Raw genomic sequence first — 21,335 nt, 5'->3', positions numbered from 1 at the left:
ATTGTATAAGTCTGAGGTATACAAAGTGTTAGTTTGATATATTTATGTATTTCCTGGATCTTTTTAAATAAAGGATGTGATGGATACAAAGACAGGTATGATACAATATTGGGTAAAAATAACTAGCCCAAACATAGCAAACAAATATTTTTAGCCAGAAAGCAAACTTCATGCTCCATAGAGGTTTACGGAAATAAAATGCCCTCTCAAAAATAAAACCCACAGACCTTTTACAAAAATGTGTACAACTCAAATACAAATCCAACAGTTTAATAGGAAAAGTATCCAGATCTACCTTGAATAATTGAGTTCTGTATGTAAGGAAACAGGATATAAAATATACTATTTTAAGGTGGAAAAGACTTTAAAAGTTTCAGATGAAAAATACTCTATAAATGTAATGATAAATGGATTTTCATCCATGCCAGTACATTCCTTAGTTTCACTTCATCTCAGAGAACTAAGAACTAAACAAGTCTTCAATGGTAGTTTGCTGTGATTTAAAAAGGATATCAAAACCTTCTATACAATGTGTTACTTTAGTTATTCTTTATAGATATGTATTAAAGATAAAGAAAGATGCAGATTACCTAGATACATGTATTATGGTGAAATATCATGTCAATTAAAACCTCCTTTTCATACAAGTGCCAGCTTGATGAGGTTCTCACTGGCCAAGGAGGATAATTTGAATAAAAGAGTGATGACTGCAAGTGACTGAGATAGTGAATTTTAAAAAGCCATAAGTGCATAGTGATACCAAAGGAAAAAAAATTTTAACTCAGGACAGCAGTGGAGGTTGCCAGGGCACCAAAAATAACTCTGAAAACCAATAAAGGAAACAAATTAAATATTTATCGTGCTATCCTGGTATGAATGTATTCCATGATAACCAAATAGCCCTAATGGATGGATGGAACAAGGTTCCTCTACATGAAAGAATTCCAACTAATAAATGCAACAGGAATGATAGGTTTGGAAAATCCTCATTTTGCAAATCTTAATGAAATAACAGATTCAGGCAAGTATCATTAATGCATGCTTTTAAATACATTATGTAAAAAGTTTATGGGGAACTTTCCAATGACAGTGTTTGGCTTTTGCCCACATGCCCAATGAACAACCTGAGAACCATTAAAAGTGGACAAACCAGATCTAAATGCCTCATGGTTTAACATAAAGTATACTATACTACTATCAAGTATTCTTGCTCAAAACAATGAGACTGCTGATCTAATTAAACTTCTCTAGATATAACTTCTAGGATATGGGACAAATGACAGAACTAGTTAAACAAGAAAGCTATTCTTGTTTAGATCAAATTCAGTCTGTGGTACACTCTGTAGGCAACTCACATGGTTCCTTCAACAAATCATGGTGTACTGAATAGTGAGGAAGACCAGGGGAACTCTAATTTAAACTTCAAGACACTCCAAAGACAAAACCAAACACACTGTGTAGACCTAGTCTCGACAGAGACTCAAACAAACCAAACATAAAATTCAACAAATTTTGGAAACAATTGGGAAATTTTTAAAAGGACTGGATATTAGAAATTAAGAAAATAGTGATGGTTATATGGTTATTAAAGCTGGATTACAGGTGGATGGAGGTTCATGACATACTTTCTCTATTTCTGCAAAGACTTCAAACTTCTTGTACTAATTAATAAATCACCCTTTCAAAAACTGCTCAATACATATAATTGACAAGTTTATTATCAAGAAACTTCAGTAGGTTTTTTAAAAGACTGTGTTGGTTTTACAAGACTGAAAGATGACAATCCATGACAGGACAAATATAAACAAGGATAATTAAAATATTAAATATCATCTAAATTAAAAGACCATAATTCAAATTGTTAATTATAATCTTTGTGTCTTGTTAGAATCAGCTGTACAGTTACCCTTCATGAAATTCACCTCACCAACTCATGAAGACTACAAAGCCTCACTACAAACTCAATTACATAATTTACAATAATCAATGAGTTTTTTGCACTTAAGCATGCACTATCACAGAAAGCACAAAATCTTATAACAGGGATTTTTTGTTTCTTTAAAATGTATCTCAAGCATCGTTTAAAGTGCAAGTTACAAATATGCTGTATCCTTTAAGAAAAAGGCTTCTAAAGGAAGTATGAGACAGCTATACGATACTGTCAAGAGTGGTTATATAACTAACCGAAGGAAACCCAGCAGTACCCTGCTAAGTCTGTTTTATTGTGGCAACCTTCTCCTTTGTAGTTGCGTTCTTAGCTCTTACTGTATTACCAGCCAAACATGTATTCCATTGCTTTGGATACAAGACTTTCATCTTTTTTTGGCGTTTGTCTGTCAGAAATAACCTATTAAAAAAAACACACACAATTGTAAGGTTATGGTTTCTTTAGTATCATAGTCAATTCTTCAGTTAACGGCTAATTTAAAAGTGCCAAACACTAAGGTGGATTTGCAGCAATAAACTGTATATTTAAAAATTAAAATATAGGCTTGCTTAGAACATCCTTATGCTTTTAAGAATAACAAAATTGTATTCCTTTGGCAAGGCAAATTACATCTGCTCCTTAAATTAGTAAACTGAACAAACAACACAAAAGCTAAAAGAGATAAGGACTTTAAAATACTGGTTTAAAGAAAAAAAAAAACTAAAGGGAAAAATTAAACCAGTTCTAGAATGATCCCCAAATTTCAAGGGAAATCAAACTGCCCTACTAAAGTGTTTTATTTGCTATCTCAGGACCTGTGTCTGCAGCTAGGCAAGTTCAGAACTCCTGGTTAATTAAGCAGGTGACAATAAAATACTGAATGACAGTCATAATACTTCTAGCATTCTTCAATGAATATAATGAACTTTTCCTTTAAGCTTTTTTGAAATAAGAAGTTTTGAAACAGGGACTGGTCAATGTTTTCTTTTGATAACCAAAGCTACTTCCAACCTGAAAGTTCTTCATTTGCGACATCATCAAATTTAGTTATCAATTTAATAGGGATTTAACATTCCCTCATGCCAGAGATGTCCACAAGAGAAACTTTTTATGTATGCAACACACCTTAGAAAAAACTAAACTAATTAACTCTCAAAATGTTTTTTAAAATGGCAAAGAATTTTTTTTTAAATTCAAGATAAATTTCCAACTGGCTAAAATTCTAATTTTTAAAATAGGAAATTTAAAAATGCAAAGTTTATAGGTTTCATCAAGCCAATCAACTTCAGTAGGAAATATTTAATGGCATACAAATCAATCCAATGAAAAAGTTAAACATGCTAAGCACTGCAGCCCTTAAAGTATATTCTTTTATCCAATTTTTAAAATACCTGATAGTCACTAGTAGAAGCTTTGTATGCTGTAGCAAGAGGTCTCATGGTAGAAATCCTAGGAGTACTTCCAGTTTGGGTTGGTGTACCTAAGGTTTTGATTGGTGGTGTAAAGGCAACAGATGGAGATGATAAAGCACACCTGTCACTGTTTTCCATAACGCTCTAGAGAAATAAAGACAAAGAACTTCTCTGTTTATTAACATAATACATATCATCCACTATTATGTCCTACTTACAAAGAAAACTTCATTAAAAGTAGCGTACTTTATTTCATCTAATTAAACTTTCAAATAACTTTAGGGTTGATAAAACAATATGTGCTTCTTAGCTAGCATATGAGATCTAATGCTCAACCAGAAATATCACTTGAATGACCTCAAATATCCTCAAGAAAACTACAGACTCTCAAGAGTAAGAATCTCCTAACAAACACTACGGAAAATCAGTAAGAAAAAAAAAAAGAATTCTTAGGGAACCTGAGGGGTGTGGGGCATCAAAGTCCAGTGCTTTTTCATATCCAGTAACCCCAAATTTTCCTCTAGCCTCTGCAAACATCTGCTACAGCACAACGTAATAATTACACAACTACTCAGTGATCCTAGATTATGATAACAGGAGCCATGTCTGCTTCGTGCACTAGTGTGTATACATAAGTCCCATGCACAGTGCCTGGTAGGTAGCAGAAGTTCACATACATTTACTTAAAGAATGATCATGGGGCTTCCCTGGCGGCGCAGTGGTTGAGAGTCTGCCTGCCGATGCAGGGGACACGGGTTCGTGCCCCGGTCCAGGAAGATCCCACATGCCGCGGAGCGGCTGGGCCCGTGAGCCATGGTACCACAAAAAAAAAAAAAAAAAAAAAAAAAGAATGATCGTGATTTTACAAGCCACGAAGTTTAAATTGTGCCCAGTATTATTTTATCGTATATAAATATATAATAATATTTAAATATTTTAAAGTAGAAATGACTAATAAAAAGCTTCAGCTTTTGAAAGTTAACCCTCAGTTACCATTCATATGAAATATTTCATTCTGAAATAGCACCACTCCTTTGAGGTAAAGAATTTGATGTTGCTTTGCACAAAAAAGGGAATGGGTTAAAAGTTATAAGACCTAGAATGCAGGCTTCACCTTAACAACTCTGGGTTAAGTTACCTAAGTCCTCTTGGCCTCCTTATCTGTAGAGTGAAGGGGTTGGGATGTATTACCTCTAAAGTCTTGTGAATAAATATCTTTGACTTACCATAAAAGAGTGCTGTAACATCATCCATCACATTTTAAAAAATAAGAGGCACAGTGAAGCAAAGTGACATAACCACCAATGTTAGTACTTATACTTGTGCACTGCATATAAATTAAACTGCTTTTCTTACACCAGCAATAACTTACTTTATCTATACATGGTTTTACACCAATCATGATGGACTCTCCAAAAATTCTCCCATCTTTGCTTAAAGCTTTCCGGGCCTGCAGTTTAGATTGATAACGAATATGCATCCAATTTCCTGTGTTAGACATCTGCAAAAAATGAAGTTTTCTCTTAAATTAAAATACAAAGTATATAAAATTTAAACTTAATGAGTTCTATTAGAAAACAGAAACATATGAAATAAATCTGCTTCCACTTTTTATTTGATGCCCTGTAAAAAGCTGTATACTAGGATTCAACAAAAATCCTATTAAACAATTTCAATACATTTCAATAGTTCTCAAATCTCTTATATAAAGAATATGTGACAAATATTCTCTGAAAGCAAAGTGATTCTCAAAAGATAATGTTTTTTATAAAAAGGTCTTATCAACACTTGCTATGAAATTTTTTAAAAACTGTATTCATCAATCTGATTTTGCATAGGAGTTAAGTCAATTTCTAATAATAGAAAAAAGATTTGTTATTTATAACTTGCCAGCTAAAAGAGCTCTAAGAACTGTAAGTTAGAAACATCTCCCTTTTCCTTTATCCCCAATAAAACAAGCTCAAATTGGAAAACTTGAAGACACTGTGAACTATTTTTAAAAGGGGGAAGCCTGAAACTCTCACTCTCTTATCTTCTCTCTTTATCCCTTTTTATCAAATACTATGCAACTACCAGCCTTCCAAACTCCAATAGATAGGTACATCCTATGAAAACTTTAAAAAAAAAAAAAAAAAAAAAAAAAGAAAAATTTTTAAGTTTGGAAGAAAAACAGACTACATTCAGCAGCAAAGTTTTCCCTCGATTCACAGGTTATCTTTCCTCAGCCTAAATTTTGAAATGAAAAGAATTAAGACTTACCACATGTTTTAAGATATTTCCATACTGTGCAAATTGTAATAATATATAGGAAGCAGATGCTTGAGGAAACCTGGGGTTGCGGGGGACAAAAAGTTGTCCGAACAGTCAACTTCGATAATACAAATGCAAATTACCTTACAAGTGTTTCACGATAAACTCCCCCTAACTGTCTAGTACATTAATAAGAGACCCTGATCATCCTATTTTCCCCTATATTAGCTAAATCTATTCATTTGCCCATCACCCCAAAGCAAATTATGTTAAAATTAGTTTTGACTCAGCCACTTTTCTCCAGCCCCAAATTCCACCTTCTACTCTCACTGTCATTACCATAATCCTTAGAAAAGTACTATGAAGTTACAGTTCTATAAATAACTTATTTTACATGGGTGGGTGTGGGTGTGTGCATGCGTGTGCGCACATGCATGAGAGAGAGAAAGGGAAATGTTGCGATATACTACTATGGTTATTAAAGGGGAAAGAACTTTAAATTATATAGAATCATATCAATATATATTGAGCACTACCTGAAAGTTCAGAAATGTATTCCTGAAACAAAAATAGTCAGAACCAATATCAATGGTAAACAATCAATTAAAAGGATTGCTACCAAAATTTTAATAGCCATATCTCTGTATGGGAAAATTTTAAGTGATTTTTACTTTCTTCTTTATAAAGTTCTATACGCTTTGAATATTACAATGAGATATAACTTTTATAGTACAAATAATAAAGCTATTTTCAGCTTGAAAATCTGGAGTTTCTGTAACCAGTAACTTCAGTTATCTGGAGCTTGGATTACAACCCTAAAGGAAAAAATGTAAGTCACAAAAATAAATGGGAAACTCCACACATTAAAATCTATGTGACTAAAATACTCACTGCATTCAGGATTGGAAATTTATTTTATGTTACATAAATATGGATATAAGATTTCTAATCCCAAAGAAAAACAACAAATGAGTTAGGGTGCCTACAAAGCAGAACTTAAAAAAAATTAAAACAAAAGGGAGAAACAATGGTTGCAAGTGATGCAGGCACTTGAGAAATAAAACATAATTCCAAGAGTCTAGGACCACTCTGAGTAGAAGCAGTCCAATGTCCTGTCAAAGAATCACCCTACAACAATAAATGATATTTCATGATGACCCTGAGTCAGCAGGAAAAAGTTAAATTATCAAAGGAAGAAGATATATAATGTACTTTAGATGTACTTCCCTATAAATAATCAAAATAAAATATTTTATACCTTAGAAGAAAATGTTTCTGTTCTTGCAATTAAACTTATATGCAGGGTTACTGAAACATAAAACCAACAGAAAATAAATAGCTGGGAAAGTGTACATCTTAAAAATGAAGGGCTAACAGAAGTACTTCAAGTAATTTATCCAATTACTGAGGAATCTTAAAAGTGACAGCATTACTACTGAACCTGAAAAACACTTAAGAGTGGACAGACACATTAAAAAACATACAGCCACTTACTTCACAAGAGAATACAAAAATTTAAACACATAAAAGGGAAGAAAAAAAAAGAAGCAGCAGCAGTCAGCCCAACTGCTATGGACATATGGCTGAGCATGGGCTTTCTGGAGAGCAAGGGAAAGCAATGACCCTGCTTATTACCTAAACAGAATCAGTGACAAAGAATCTCTCTGAAAGGTTACACAAAAAAACAGGTGGCAATTACTGCCTTACAAGGGAGAAAAACTATCTGGGGGGAAAAAGTGGGAAGGAAAACTTTTCACCATATTCTTACACATTCTTCTGAATTTTAAATAAATTGAATATATAAAGTCCACTAATATTTACTGTGCATTGTTCTTCCATCAAGGAGCGCATATGTTTTTATATTTTTTTAAACCCCAAAACTAAATATAGTAAGGTCCAGTAACAGTATGACATCACACTTTCAGAAACCAACCTTATGTAGTACAGTATAAACAATCACAGCCTGAAAATAAAAGACCTGGGTTTTTGATGAGCTTTACTAATAACTAGATGTAAGCCTCTGAGTAAATCACTTAATCTGTCTATACCTCAGGTTTCTCATATGTAAATGATGCAATAGGATCTCTAAGATGCTTTAAAGTACTTTATTAGATCTAAAACTCTGTTCAAATGCATCTAGGACTATTAATTCAATTAACATTAATTTTCTATTAATATTCTATTAATATTCAATATTCTGTAGCTAGAAAGTATCAACCCTGTGACATAGTATACATATATATACAAATGAAATTCAATCTGTTAGTTCAAAACTGATTAAGTCCAATATAAGCAGAGACACAGTCACAAGAAAGAGAGAAAGGAGCTTCCTAAGTCTAAAGGGACAACCCTCTTCCAATATCCAGCAAATATGCTGAAGAGAAGATAATCTGAGAAGAGGCATACAGATAAATGATGGAAAAACTATTAAAAATCAAACATTACTTAATAATATACATGCTGAAATGTCAAGGTGGTATGTACTGATGTCTGCAACTTACTCTGAAGTACACCAACAACAAAAAAGATGAATTAATGGTAGATAAAACAAATGTAGCTAACTGTTAACAACTACAGAATCTATGTGGTGGGTACATAAGGGTGTTTGCTGTGCAATTGTTTTAGTTTTTTTATATGTTTGATAATACTCATTAGAAAATGTTAGGGCTTTTTTTTTTTTAAGTAAATAATCTAGAAACCTTACCCGAACACAGTCACCCAAGTGTCATCGAGGTGATCTTCAGATGTCAAAGAATCTCCTTGAGTATAAAAAGGATCCATCTGGGCAGGAGATAATGTTGTCTTTCGTGGTTGACCAATGTTTGCTGGACTAAACATACTTTGCCCTATATTAGTATATTTAGTAAGTTAGTTACCAATATAAACATCTTCATTTAAAATATCAAAGCTTTAGTTTTAAATGGAAAAGTACATTAAAAGTTGGCAATTCAGCGGAGCGGCTAGGCCCGTGAGCCATGGCCGCTGAGCCTGCACGTCCAGAGTCTGTGCTCCGCAACGGGAGAGGCCACAACAGTGAGAGGCCTGTGTACCGCAAAAAAAAAAAAAAAAAGTTGGCAATTCCATAAATAATTCAAAATACACACTATAATCAAATGATAATTATATACTACCACACAATTTGAGAGGAAGTCATTAAAATTTGAGCATAATTTATGATTTTGCAAATGTTTTATTATTTATTATAAATTTGCTAAATGTTTTATTAATTTCCAGTTAAGCCTACAGCAGAAGGATCTCCAGTCAACCTCAAGGACTTCTGTTGGACTCATATTCCAAACCTACCACTTTCATTATGACACCTCTGCCTTAAAAAAATTGAGTAACTCCTCATTACACACAAAACAAAATCCAAATGTCTTGGTTGGTCTCCACAATATAGTTCCAACTTTATTTTTTCAACATACCCCTAAACAGTATCTACCCTAGTCCCTAAGATGTGAAAGCAGTTTTCTTTTATTCAGGTCATTTCTATCTGAAATGTCTGATTCTGTTCTTTCTTTTCTTATTCTTCAACAATAATTACCAATTAATGAGTACTTCACGTCCAACACGTCAAGCTAAACACTTTACGTGTTCATTTTATCTCAGAGGCTCTGTCCTACTAAGACCACACATTTCTGAGAAGCAGAGACTATTTCTTTTCATCTGTGGAGTAGTAATAATGATTCACATACAAGAAATATTTTTTCAGCACTTAAATGTACACCAAGCATTATTCTAGGTATTAAAGATACAGTAATGAACAAGTTAGACCAAAGGGGGAAAAAATCTCTAATACAGCTTGAATTCTAGTGGAAGAAAGACAAGTAAATACCTAGTATGTTAGAAAACAGAAAATCTTACAAGAAAAAAATAATAACACAGCAGAGAAGGGTGAAAAGGAACATGCATATACATAAGGGTAAATATCCAAAATATATAAGAAACTCATAGAATTCAATAGCAAAAAAACAAACAAAAAAACAAAAACAAAATCAATCGAATAAAAAATTGGGCAGAGGAACTAAATACACTTTTTTCCAAAGACATACAAATGGCCAACAGGTACACAAAAAAGGTGCTCAATATCACTAATCATCAGGAAAATGCAAATCAAAACCAAAATGAGATATCAACTCATCAACAGCTATCATCAAAAAAAAAGGAAGAGATAAGTGTTGGTGAGGATTTGGAGAAAAAGGAATCCTTGTGCACTGTTGGTGGGACAATAAAGTTGTTGCACACACTATGGAAAACAGTATAGAGGTTCCTCAAAAACATTAAAAATAGAGCTACCATATGATCCAGCAATCCCACTTCTGAGCATATATCCAAAGAAAATGAAAACAGGATCTCAGATATCTGCACTCCCATATTCAATGCAGCACTATTCACAAGAGCCAAGATATGGATACAATCTAAAGGTCTATTAATAGATGAATGGATAAGAAGATGTGGTACGTATATATAAGGGAATGTTATTCAGCCATGAAAAAGAAGGAAGTCCTGCCATTTCCTACAGTATGGATGGATGTTGAGGGCATGATGTTCATGATGATAAGTGAAAGAAGTCAGACAGAGAAAGACAAATACTCTATCACCTCACTTATATGTGGAATGTAAAAAAGGCAGAACTCACAGAAGGAGTAGACTTGTGGCTACCAGGGGCCAGAGGCTGGGGGATATGGGGAGTTGTTGGTCAAAGGGTACAAACGTCCAGTCATAAGATGAGTAAGTTCTGGGGATCTAAAGTACAGCATGGTGATTACCTCTAAAAATACTGTATTATATACTTAAAAGCTGCTAAGAGAGTAGATCTAAAGGTTCTCACCACAAAAAAAGAAATGGTAATTAAGTGACATGATGAAAAATGTCAGCTAAGACACTATGGTCATTTTGTAATATCAAAATGACCACAGTGTGTATCAAATCAACACACTGTATACTTTAAACTTACACAACGTCACAATGTCAATTATATCTCATTAACTCTACTAAATGTTAGTTTCCCTTTATTATATCCATAAATTAACCTGTAACAGAAGACTTATATGTTACTCCCAGAATCAAATGAAACTTTAGGTAGACAAGAACTCACAAAAGTTAACTGTTTTAACAATATATAACTTCAATACTATAAATGATGCACTTGGTACAATTATTCTTTTGCATCAACAGCACAAATATATTCAGTCAAACCTAAAATAAAAGACTTCCAGGAATGATGTCCATTCTCTTGCCTCCGAACAATACTAAACCAAAACTATAACCTCAACAGAATTAAAAGCCAAAGGCATCAATCAAGTAAAAACTACAATGCAACAATGTGATTCTAACTAAAGAGGAAAAATATGGTCATCTAAGGATTTCAAAATTCTTAATTCTTTATGCCATACAACTTGAATCTCTTTACTTCATCTGGAGTCAAATTTAGAGACCACAATTAATCTAATTTAACCCATTAATGTAGCCTTTCCTTAAGGAAAAAAAAAAAAACATTTCAGATCACCTCAGATCTACTAGGCTTATTAAAGAATATATTTAATTCAGAACACTATCCTAGACCCTACTAGAAAACAAAGATGCTCAAAACTGACTGCTTATGTTCAGTTTTTGAGTAACCAGGCAAAAAAGAATTTAGCAATGAGAAACGAATATTCAAATATTTTTACAATAGTAATCAAGCAAAAGAAAGTATGTAACAGTTATTACCTCTAGAGAAAACAAAAAGATATACAAGAAGGACATGGAATCCTAGTACATTACATGGCTCAGTCTTATAGATTTATCTAATTTTAAAATTGAGTTCATACTTAAAAGAGACAATACAAAGTAAATAACTGAAAAGAATGTCAAACTGCATACATGCTATAATACATCTAGCAATTTTTCTTTTTCCTAGCAATTCCTCTTTTCCTCATCACCACGGATGCATTTAATAGGTACAAAACATTTCTAAAATGAGGCTGGGGCTTCCCTGGTGGCGCAGTGGTTGAGAGTCCGCCTGCGACGTGGGGGACATGGGTTCGTGCCCCGGTCCGGGAAGATCCCACATGCCGCAGAGCGGGTGGGCCCGTGAGCCATGGCCACTGGGCCTGTGCATCCGGAGCCTGTGCTCCGCAACGGGAGAGGCCACAACAGTCAGAGGCCCGCCTACCGCAAAAAAAAAAAAAAATAAATAAAAAAAATAAAATAAAAAAATAAAATGAGGCTGATTTAAAATGAAACACCCCACTTTGACAAGTGTCTGCAATCAACCAACTTATCAACTACCCCTTTAGGAAATAAAGAGAAGCACGCAAAAGATAAGCTTAAATAAGTTTAGTTCTTACTACAAAGACATGCCTTTAACACAAAAAAGATGGTAAAAGGCATTCTAGTATAAAACCTAAAGCCAATTCAAAATTTTTATATCCTGCATTACCATTAAGAAGGTACAATTTAGTTCTGCTACAACATGTAATAACCTTCAAGCAAGAAATTAAATGGAAGTCTCGAAATGAGACTACCATTATGACTTTTAAAAATAAAACAAATCAAAATTAAGTCTCAAACGAATAAGCAATCTAATTTTTGTCCTGTCAACTACTCTGAAAAACATAATTACTTATAAATAATCTAAAACTATTTACATAACTTTAGCATAATTGCCCCCCACCTTGTTAATGTTTCATTGCTCCACTGATTTTACTTCCTTTCAATCAGACTTCTGGTACTCACATGCAATGCTTTATAAGATGAAAATAAAGTGGGCCTAGCAAACCACATCAAACTGAACTGTAATGTGTCTCCATTTGTAAATCACTACTAAGTCTTCTTAAGATCAGACTGAAGTGGAGGGCAAAAGAACTTACTACCCTTTATGAAAATGTCTTCAATTAAAGACCAGATTCAATTATTTCAAAATAGACAACTAACCTCAGTGAAAATAAAAGAGATAAAAAGAGTAGGAATTTTGAACAGATACATGGCATATGAAACTTGGGAGAAAAAGAGGTTCCTGACAGTGTTGTTACCTTCTTACCATGAAACAACATAGCACAATGTATAATAAAGAATTTGGCCTCAGCCCAGAGAGATGTCTGGCCTTTGTCAGGTTCCTGGGAGACAACCTCTAAACCCTAGGAATTTCCCCAGCGACAGGAGTGTTTTCATTACTCTTGGCAGGCCCCTCAACCTCAAGAGCACCTGATAGCTTATGATAACAAGGTGACTCCTGGTGAGGGTAGGTCACGCCATAAAGACCAACCATGAAGACCATCCATGTTATAAAAAAGGTCACCTCTGGGCAGAAGGGATGGAGACTGAGTTTAGCCACTTGATCAGTGATTCAATCAGTCATTTGTATGTAATGAAACGCCAATGAAAACTCAGGACATGGAGGCTCCAGTGAGCTCCCTACTTGCCAATACTCTGTGCATAGTGCCATATATCAATGCCAGGAGGGTAACATGTCACGGAAGTTCTTGTCTTCAGCCTACGCATCTCTTTCTTTAGGTGGTTCTAATTTGTCTGCTTTCTCTATAATAAAACTAACTGTAAGTATAGCACTTTCAGTGGGTCCTGAGTCTTTCCAGTGAATTATCCAACCTTAGAGTGGGCTTGGGAAAGCTTGAATTTGCAGCCAGTAGGTCTGAAGTGAGGGTGGTCCTGGGGACCCCCAAACTTGCAGCTGGCACCTGAAGAGAGAGCAATCTTGTAGGGACTGTTTCCTTAGACTCTTCGGTTTGACAAACTCTTTGTACCCAGAATAATACTGAACAATGAATACAACAATAACCAAAACAATATGGCGAACTGAACACTTGTATTCATCTCTAATCCCTGTCAGATACCTAATGACAGTCAATCTAGAAAGTCCCAGGTTTTGGAGACCACAGAAACTGTGAAAGGTGTGAAAGAGGCTCCTTGTTGAAATCAAGGAAAACTAGTTTAAGAGTGTATAATACAGGATGAAATGGCCCTTCCTCATCTTACCCAGCCACTCCACCCCCAAGAGACCAAGGCTTTAGTCCCTGAGGAAAAGGAATCTCAATGGCTCAGGACTCAGTGGGTCCCAGTCACAGTGGAGAAAAACTATGTAAGCAAGTAAGTGAAAATCTGCATATTGAAAAGAAGACTTCTCCTAGGGTGTGGAAAAAAGGGAACCCTCCTACACTGTTGGTGGGAATGTAAACTGGTACAGCCATTACGGAGAAAAGTATGAAGGTTCCTTAAAAAACTAAAAATAGAGTTACCATATGACCCAGCAATTCCACCCTTAGGCATATATCCAGAGAAAACCAGAATTCTAAAGGATTCATGCACCTCAATGTTCCTTGCAGCACTATTTAAATAGCCAAGACATGGAAACAACCTAAATGCCCATTAACAGAGGAATGGATAAAAAAGATGTGGTACATATATACAATGGAATATTATGCAGCTATAAAAAGGAATGAAATAGTGCCATTTACAGAGATATGGATGGACCCAGAGATTGTCATACAGAGTGAAGTCAGAAAGAGGAAAATAAATATTGTATAATATCACTTACACTTACATTTACAATCTAGAAAAATGGTACAGATGAACTTATTTGCAAAGGAGAAATAGAGTCACAGATGTAGAGAACAAACTTATGGTTACCAAGGGGAGAATGGGGGGAGTGGTATGAACTGGAAGATTGGGAATGACATATATACACTACTATATATAAAATAGATAACTAACGAGAACCTACTGTATAGCACAGGGAACTCTACTCAGTGCTCTGTGGTGACCTAAATGGGAAAGAAATTTTAAAAAGAGTGGATATATGTATACGTATAACTGATTCACTTTGCTGCACAGCAGAAACTAACACAACATTGTAAAGCAACTATACTCCAATAAAGATTTTAAAAAGTTTTTTAATTTTAAACATTTTTTAAATTAAAAAAAAAAGAAAAGAAGACTTCTCCCTTTCTATATTCAGAACACCAGCTTAGACATTAAGACTGAATATTACAGAATTCTTCTTTGGGAAACTTAAGAGAAAAACCTATATATGCTAAAATCAGAGATTTTTCCAAACAAAAATCTACCTAACTGTCCAATCCTCCTACAGTGAAGCCCAAAAAGAGATAAAACAGCCTCTCTCCACCAATTTCCCCCTTCCTAGCATTGTTAATACACATACACACACGGATTCCAAGTAGCTTTTTAGTGCCTCATTTCACCAAGAAAGGCAGAAGAGGTGAAAAAAAAAGAGAGAAAAAAAAAAGAACTAGAAGGCAACAGACAATATGAGCAGGAATAAAAGACCAACATGAACCTCACTGATAAGTTATTTTACCCATGAAACAAGAAAAGGATGCTACACTTTAAGTACATTAAGAGAGCAACAACAACAAAAAAGGTTACTGGAAATTAAAATAAAATAAAAAATTATTAGATGTGTTGGAAATTGAGATTGTGGACATCTTTCAGAAAGTAGAATACAGATATAAAAGGTACTCTCACAGAGAAAAAGTAGAAATTCAGAAATCTTTGTAGTGCTCACAAACAGAAGAAATTCCAGAGAGAGGGAACAGACAAAACAGAGGGAAAGCTATTATCAAATACAGGGAAGTTTCCCAGAACTCAGGGTAAGTGTCTTGATTTAAAGGATCCACCAATTCCCCAGAAAAATAAATGGAAGTCCCAGACCAAGGCACATTTGTGAAACTGAAAACACTAACCCTACAGAGATCTTAAATTTTCTGAAACCAATCCCCATACAACAACTCAGGAATCATCACTACAAATGACTTCTGCAGAACACTAGAAGCTAGAAGGCAAAGAAATAATGCCTCCAAAATTCCAACCTAGAATTCTATACTTGGTTAAACTAGCAATCCATTTTAAGGAAGATAAAAAGCATTTCAAACTTAAGGTCTTAAATTTAATTTCCCATGCAAGCTTTCTTAGAAAGCTACTCATATATGTTCTTCACCAAAATTAGGAAATTATCTAAGAAGAAAACATGTTAACTAGGAAAAATAGCTCAACTCTGAAACTTGCTAAGGCAAGTCCTAAGATGATAGCTGTACATCATGATGATATAGGAAACAGCCAAAAAAGAAGCTGAGAATGAGAAGTTCTCAGTTTAAAACAAAACAAAGATGTGTTTGAAACTATGTTTGAGCATTTTTAAGATAGATATGTATCATAGCAGCAGAATATTTGCTTAAAATATGAGCAAATGGCACATAGAAAAATTAGACAAATGGAAAAAAGAAAAAATTATTAACTAACGAAAAATTAACATTTTACAGGAAGAATAAATTATAATAATACTACTTGGTGCAAAACTAAACAGTGCTTACATAAACATAATAATACACTGACAAAGGAATAAAGTGTGATATATTTTAATTATATTCAGATAAGGTAATTGAAGATAATTATATCTTATCTCCCCTACATTAAGATAAATATAGCAATATTAAAAATGAAAATAAAAAATTAGCTATAGGACTTCCCTGGTGCCTCAGTGGTTAAGAATCCGCCTGCCAATGCAAGGGACACGGGTTCGAGCCCTGGTCCAGGAAGATCCCACATGCCGCAGAGCCACTAAGCCTGTGTGCCACAACTACTGAGCCTGTGCGCCACAACTACTGAGCCCACGTGCCCAGAGCCCGTGCTCCGCAACAAGAGAAGCCACCGCAATGAGAAGACTTCGCACCACAATGAAGATGAAGAGTAGCCCCCGATCGCCACAACTAGAGAAAGCCCATGTGCAGCATCGAAGACCCAACGCAGCCAAAAATAAATAATTTTTTTTTAAAACACCAAAAAAAAAAAAAAAAAGAATTAGCAATATAATCATATACAGCTGACTAAGTAATGGCCCTCCAAGATGACTACACCCTAATCCCTGGAACCTATGAATGTTACCTTACATAGCAAAAGAGATTTTGCATTTATGATTAAGGATCTTGAGATGAGAAGATAAACCAGGATTATTCAGGTGGACCCCCAAGATATCCACTACTGTCCTTACGAGAGAGGTGATGTGATGATGGAAAGAGACTGGAGTGATACAATATACTTTGAAGATGAAAGAAGAGGCCACAAACCAAAGAATATAGGTAGCCACTAGGAACTGGAAAAAAACAAAACAAAAAACAGCAGGGAAATGGATTCTCTCTAGGGCCTCCAGAAGGAACCAGACTTATCAACACCTGACTTTAGCCCAGTGAAACTGATTTTGGACTTCTGACTTTTAGAACTATAAAAGAATAAATCTGAGTTGTTTTAAGCCACTGAATTCATGGTATTATGTCACAGTGACAACAGAAAGCTAATACAGCATCTCATTTAGTTAAGTGGAGGTAAATTCCAAAAGGAATAGCTCTAAGATCTGGACTGGCTATTTGTGAGGAATAAAGCTAAAGACTGCTGCATTTCATTATAAGTATTTAAGTACTATTTGACTTTTTAAGACAATCTGCATTTATTCTTTTGACTAAAATATAAAATATTATCCCACCAAAATTAGAGACCAATAAATGGCACTATGGATAGTCTGGCATGAAACGAAATAAGTTTTGGTGACTAATTTTAAAAACTTTATGTGGTAGGCAGAAAATGGTCCCCAAAAGATGTCCATGTCCTAATACCCAGAAGCTGTGAATACGTTACATTACATGGTAAAGAAGAATTAAGGATGCTATGGAATTTACATTACATGGTAAAGAAGAATTAAGGATGCTATGGAATTAAGATTGCTAATCATCTTATCTTAAACAAGAAGATTATGCTGGATTAACAGAGTGAACCCAACACAATCACAAGGATCCATAAATGGGGAGGGAAAAGAATGATGTGAAATAAAGACTCAACTAGCCATCGCAGGCATTGAAGATGGTAGGGAGCCAGGAGCCAAGAAATATGGGCAGCTTCTAGAAGCTGGAAAAGGGGAAAAAACCCAAGATTCTCCCCTAGAGCCTCCAGAAAAGACTGAAGCCCTACTAATACCTTGATTTTAGCCCACTGAGACCCATTCCAGACTTCTGGCTTCCAGAATTTTAAGATAATAAATTTGAGTTGTTTTAAGCCACTATAATCTGTGATAATTTGTTTCAGCAGCAATAAGAAACCAATATAATCTACATTAAGGCTAGTGGTGACTCAATATTATCAAAGAAAAACTACGCCATGCCAAGTTGGACACAAATATTCCAATCATCATTTGGTTTTGGGATGTCATTGCCTCAAAACACAATATATATACATGAGTTTCCTTTGTTGTGACAAACTACCACAAACTGGGTGGCTTAAAACAACAAATTTATTCTCCCACAGTTCTGGAGGCCAGAAGTCCAAGAATAAGTTTTCAGCAGAGTCAAACGCCTGTTGAAGGCACTAAGAAATAATTCATTGCTGGCCCCTGTAGCTTCTGGTGACACTGGTAAGTTTTAGTGTTCATTGGCTTACGGCTACAACACCAAAGTTAGCCTCATTTCATATCACCTTCTCCTCTGTCTTTCCTGTTTGTGTCAAATTTCCCTGTGCCTCTAAGAACACTTGTGATTGGATTTAGGGCCCATCCAGGTAATTACCAGGATTATCTTCCCCTCTTTTCCTCTCTCCTTAACTCACTAAAGTGTCCTTGAGAGCTACCCCTCTCAAGATCCTTAACTTAATCATGTTTTGGCCACATAAGCAATATTCAAGGTTCCAGGAATTAGAATGTGAACATATCATTTTGGGGGCCACCATTCAACTCACAACTTACATCCATCAATCTGTTCAGTCAACCAACATTTACTGAGGTCCCTTTATACCCAGCTCTGTCACAGGTAAACAATGAAGATATACAGAAGGAATCTCTGCCCTTTAGATCATAACCCAGTAATGGAGAAAGATAAGAACCTAGCAGAGAGAGCTTTATAGGAGCACATACAAGGAACAGCTAACCCAGATCAGAAAAAGTGTCAGGGAAAGGTTCCTCACAGATAAATTAGTCCTTTATCCGCCTTCTGGGAACACTATCAGAATTCTGAGTTCCTGGTATCAACAAAAGCAGCCAAAAACTGCTATAATCTAAATATCACACTTACCCCATTAATAATATGCTAACACAAATAAGGATTCTAGTTCAGTACATATAAGTGGTATACCACCTGAGAAGAGAGCTGATAGATAAATGAAAGAACTTCTCAAGAAAAAAAACTTTTTAATTAAAAATAGGATGAAAGGTGGACCTTCAAGACGGCAGAGGAGTAAGATGTGGAGATCACCTTCCTCCCCACAAATACATCAGAAATACATCTACATGTGGAACAACGCCTACAGAACACCTACTGAACGCTGGTAGAAGACCTCATACCTCCCAAAAGGCAAGAAACTCCCCACGTACCTGGGTAGGGCAAAAGAAAAAAGAGACAAAAGAATAGGGATGGGACCTTCACCTCGGGGAGGGAGCTGTGAAAGAGGAAAAGTTTCCACACACTAGGAAGTTCCTTCACTGGTGGAGACTGTGGGGGAGGGGGGCTTCAGAGCCACTGAGAGGAGCGCAGCAACAGGGGTGCAGAGGGCAAAGTGGAGAGGTTCCCACACAGAAGATCGGTGCAGACCAGCCCGAGAGTCTTGTCTGCTCACCAGCCAGGGTGGGTAGGGGCTGGGAGCTGAGGCTCGGGCTTGGGAGGTCAGATCCCAGGGAGAGGACTGCGGTTGGCTGCGTGAACACAGCCTGAAGCGGGCCAGTGAGCCACAGCTAGCCAGGAGAGAGTTCGGGAAAAAGTCTGGAACTACCTAAGAGGCAAAAGACCATTGTTATGGAGTGTGCAAGGAGACGGGATTCAGAGCACCACCTAAACGAGCTCCAGAAACTGCATGAGCCGCAGCTATGAGAGCAGACACCAGAGACAGGCAAGAAATGCTAACGCTGCTCCTGCAGCCACCAAGAAGCCTGTGTGCAAGCATAGGTCACTACCCACACCCCCTCCAGGGCACGTGCAGCCTGCCACTGCCAGGGTCCCATGATCCAGGGACAACTTCCCTGGGAGAACACACGGCACGCCTCAGGCTGTGGCAATGTCATGGCCTCTGTCACTAACTACCTTACCCCTACACTCCCCACCCCGGCCTGAATGAGCAAGAGCCCCCTAATCAGTCCCTGCTTTAACCCTGTCCTGTCTGAGCAGGAACAGAAGCCTGAGGGCAACCTACACGCACTAGTGGGGCGAAAACCAAAGCTGAAGCCCAGGAGCTGTGCAAACACAGAAGAGAAAGGGAAATTTCTCCCAGCAGCCTCAGGAGCAGCAGATTAAATCCCCACAATCAACTTGAGGTACCCTGCATCTGGGGAATACCTGAAGAGGCAACGAATCCACCCAAAATTGAGGTGGTGGACTTCGGGAGCAGCTGTACCCTTGGGGTTTGCCGCCTGAGACTGACTTGTTTCTGATTTTTATGTTTATCTTAGTATAGTTTTTACTTCTTGTTACCATTCGTGGATTTGTTTATTGCTTTGGTTGCTCTCTTCTTTTTTTTAATTACTTTTTTATTTTAATATGTTTTTTAAATTTTTTTATTTTAATTACTTTATTTTATTTATTTATTCATTTATTTTCTTCCTCTTTTTCTCCCTTTTCTTCTGAGCCATGTGGCTGACAGGGTCTCGGTGCTCCAGCCTGGTGTCAGGCCTGAGCCTCTGAGGTGGGAGAGCGAAGTTCAGGATACTGGACCACCAGAGACCTCCCGGCCCCGTATAATATCCGTCAGTGAGAGCTCTCCCAGAGATCTCCATCTCAACACTAAGACCCAGCTCCACCCAACGGCCAGCAAGCTCCAGTGCTGGACACCCCATGCCAAACAACTAGCAAAACAGGAACACAACCCCCCACCCACTAGCAGAGAGGCTGCCTAAAATCATAATAAGGTCAGAGACATCCCAAAACACACCACCAGACGCAGTCCTGCCCACCAGAAAGACAAGATCCAGTCCCACCCACCAGAACACAGGCACCAGTCCCCTCTACCAGGAAGCCTACACAAGCCATTGAACCAACCTTACCCACTGGGGGCAGACACCAGAAACGACGGTAACTATGAAACTACAGCCTGCGAAAAGGAGACCCCAAACACAGTAAGTTAAGCAAAATGGGAAGACAGAAATGTGCAGAAGATTAAGGAGCAAGGTAAAAACCCACTAGAACAAACAAATAAACAGGAAATTGGCAGTCTACCTAGAAAAGAATTCAGAGTAATGATAGAAAAGATGATCCAAAATCTTGGAAAAAGAATGGAGAAATTACAAGAAACGTTTAACAAGGACCTAGAAGAAATAAAGAGCAAACAAACAATGATGAACAACACAAGAAATGAAATTTAAAATTCTCTACAAGGAAGCAATAGCAGAATAACTGAGGCAGAAGAACGGATAAGTGACCTGGAAGATAAAATAGTGGAAATAACTACAGCAGAGCAGAATAAAGAAAAGAGAATGAAAAGAATTGAGGACTGGGCTTCCCTGGTGGCGCAGTGGTTGAGAGTCCGCCTGCCAATGCAGGGGACGGGGGTGAGTGCTCCAGTCCGGGAGGATCCCACATGCCACAGAGCGGCTGGGCCCGTGAGCCATGGCCGCCGAGCCTGCGCGTCCGGATGCTGTGCTCCGCAACGGGAGAGGCCACAACAGTGAGAGGTCTGCGTACCCCAAAAAAAAAAAAAAAAAAAAAAAACACCCGTCGCAGGAGGAGAACTAAGAGAAGATAGGGATGATGACGCAAGAAAAAAAA

The 21,335-nt window shown here is 36.6% G+C and overlaps 1 protein-coding gene across 4 annotated transcripts in view; it reads right to left on the bottom strand.

Moving 5' to 3' along the window:
- Nucleotides 1–1,696: 1,696 nt before the first annotated feature.
- NUP35 (nucleoporin 35) overlaps nt 1,697–21,335 on the bottom strand; it is a 37,578-nt gene continuing 17,939 nt past the window's right edge. For all 4 annotated transcript variants that reach the window (XM_007115855.2, XM_007115858.4, XM_007115856.4 and 1 more), the window contains 5 exons: nt 8,294–8,435; nt 5,599–5,668; nt 4,712–4,840; nt 3,319–3,483; nt 1,697–2,347 (listed from right to left, as the gene is read on the bottom strand). In XM_007115855.2, the coding sequence (XP_007115917.1) occupies nt 2,270–2,347; nt 3,319–3,483; nt 4,712–4,840; nt 5,599–5,668; nt 8,294–8,435 (584 nt within the window). In that variant the 3' untranslated portion in view covers nt 1,697–2,269. The remainder of the gene's footprint in view (nt 2,348–3,318; nt 3,484–4,711; nt 4,841–5,598; nt 5,669–8,293; nt 8,436–21,335) is intronic.

Source organism: Physeter macrocephalus, chromosome 2, assembly GCF_002837175.3.
Source record: "Physeter macrocephalus isolate SW-GA chromosome 2, ASM283717v5, whole genome shotgun sequence".
Lineage (NCBI taxonomy): Eukaryota > Metazoa > Chordata > Mammalia > Artiodactyla > Physeteridae > Physeter > Physeter macrocephalus.
Note: the sequence above shows the minus strand (reverse complement) of the source record. Positions and strands in the feature narration are given on the sequence as shown.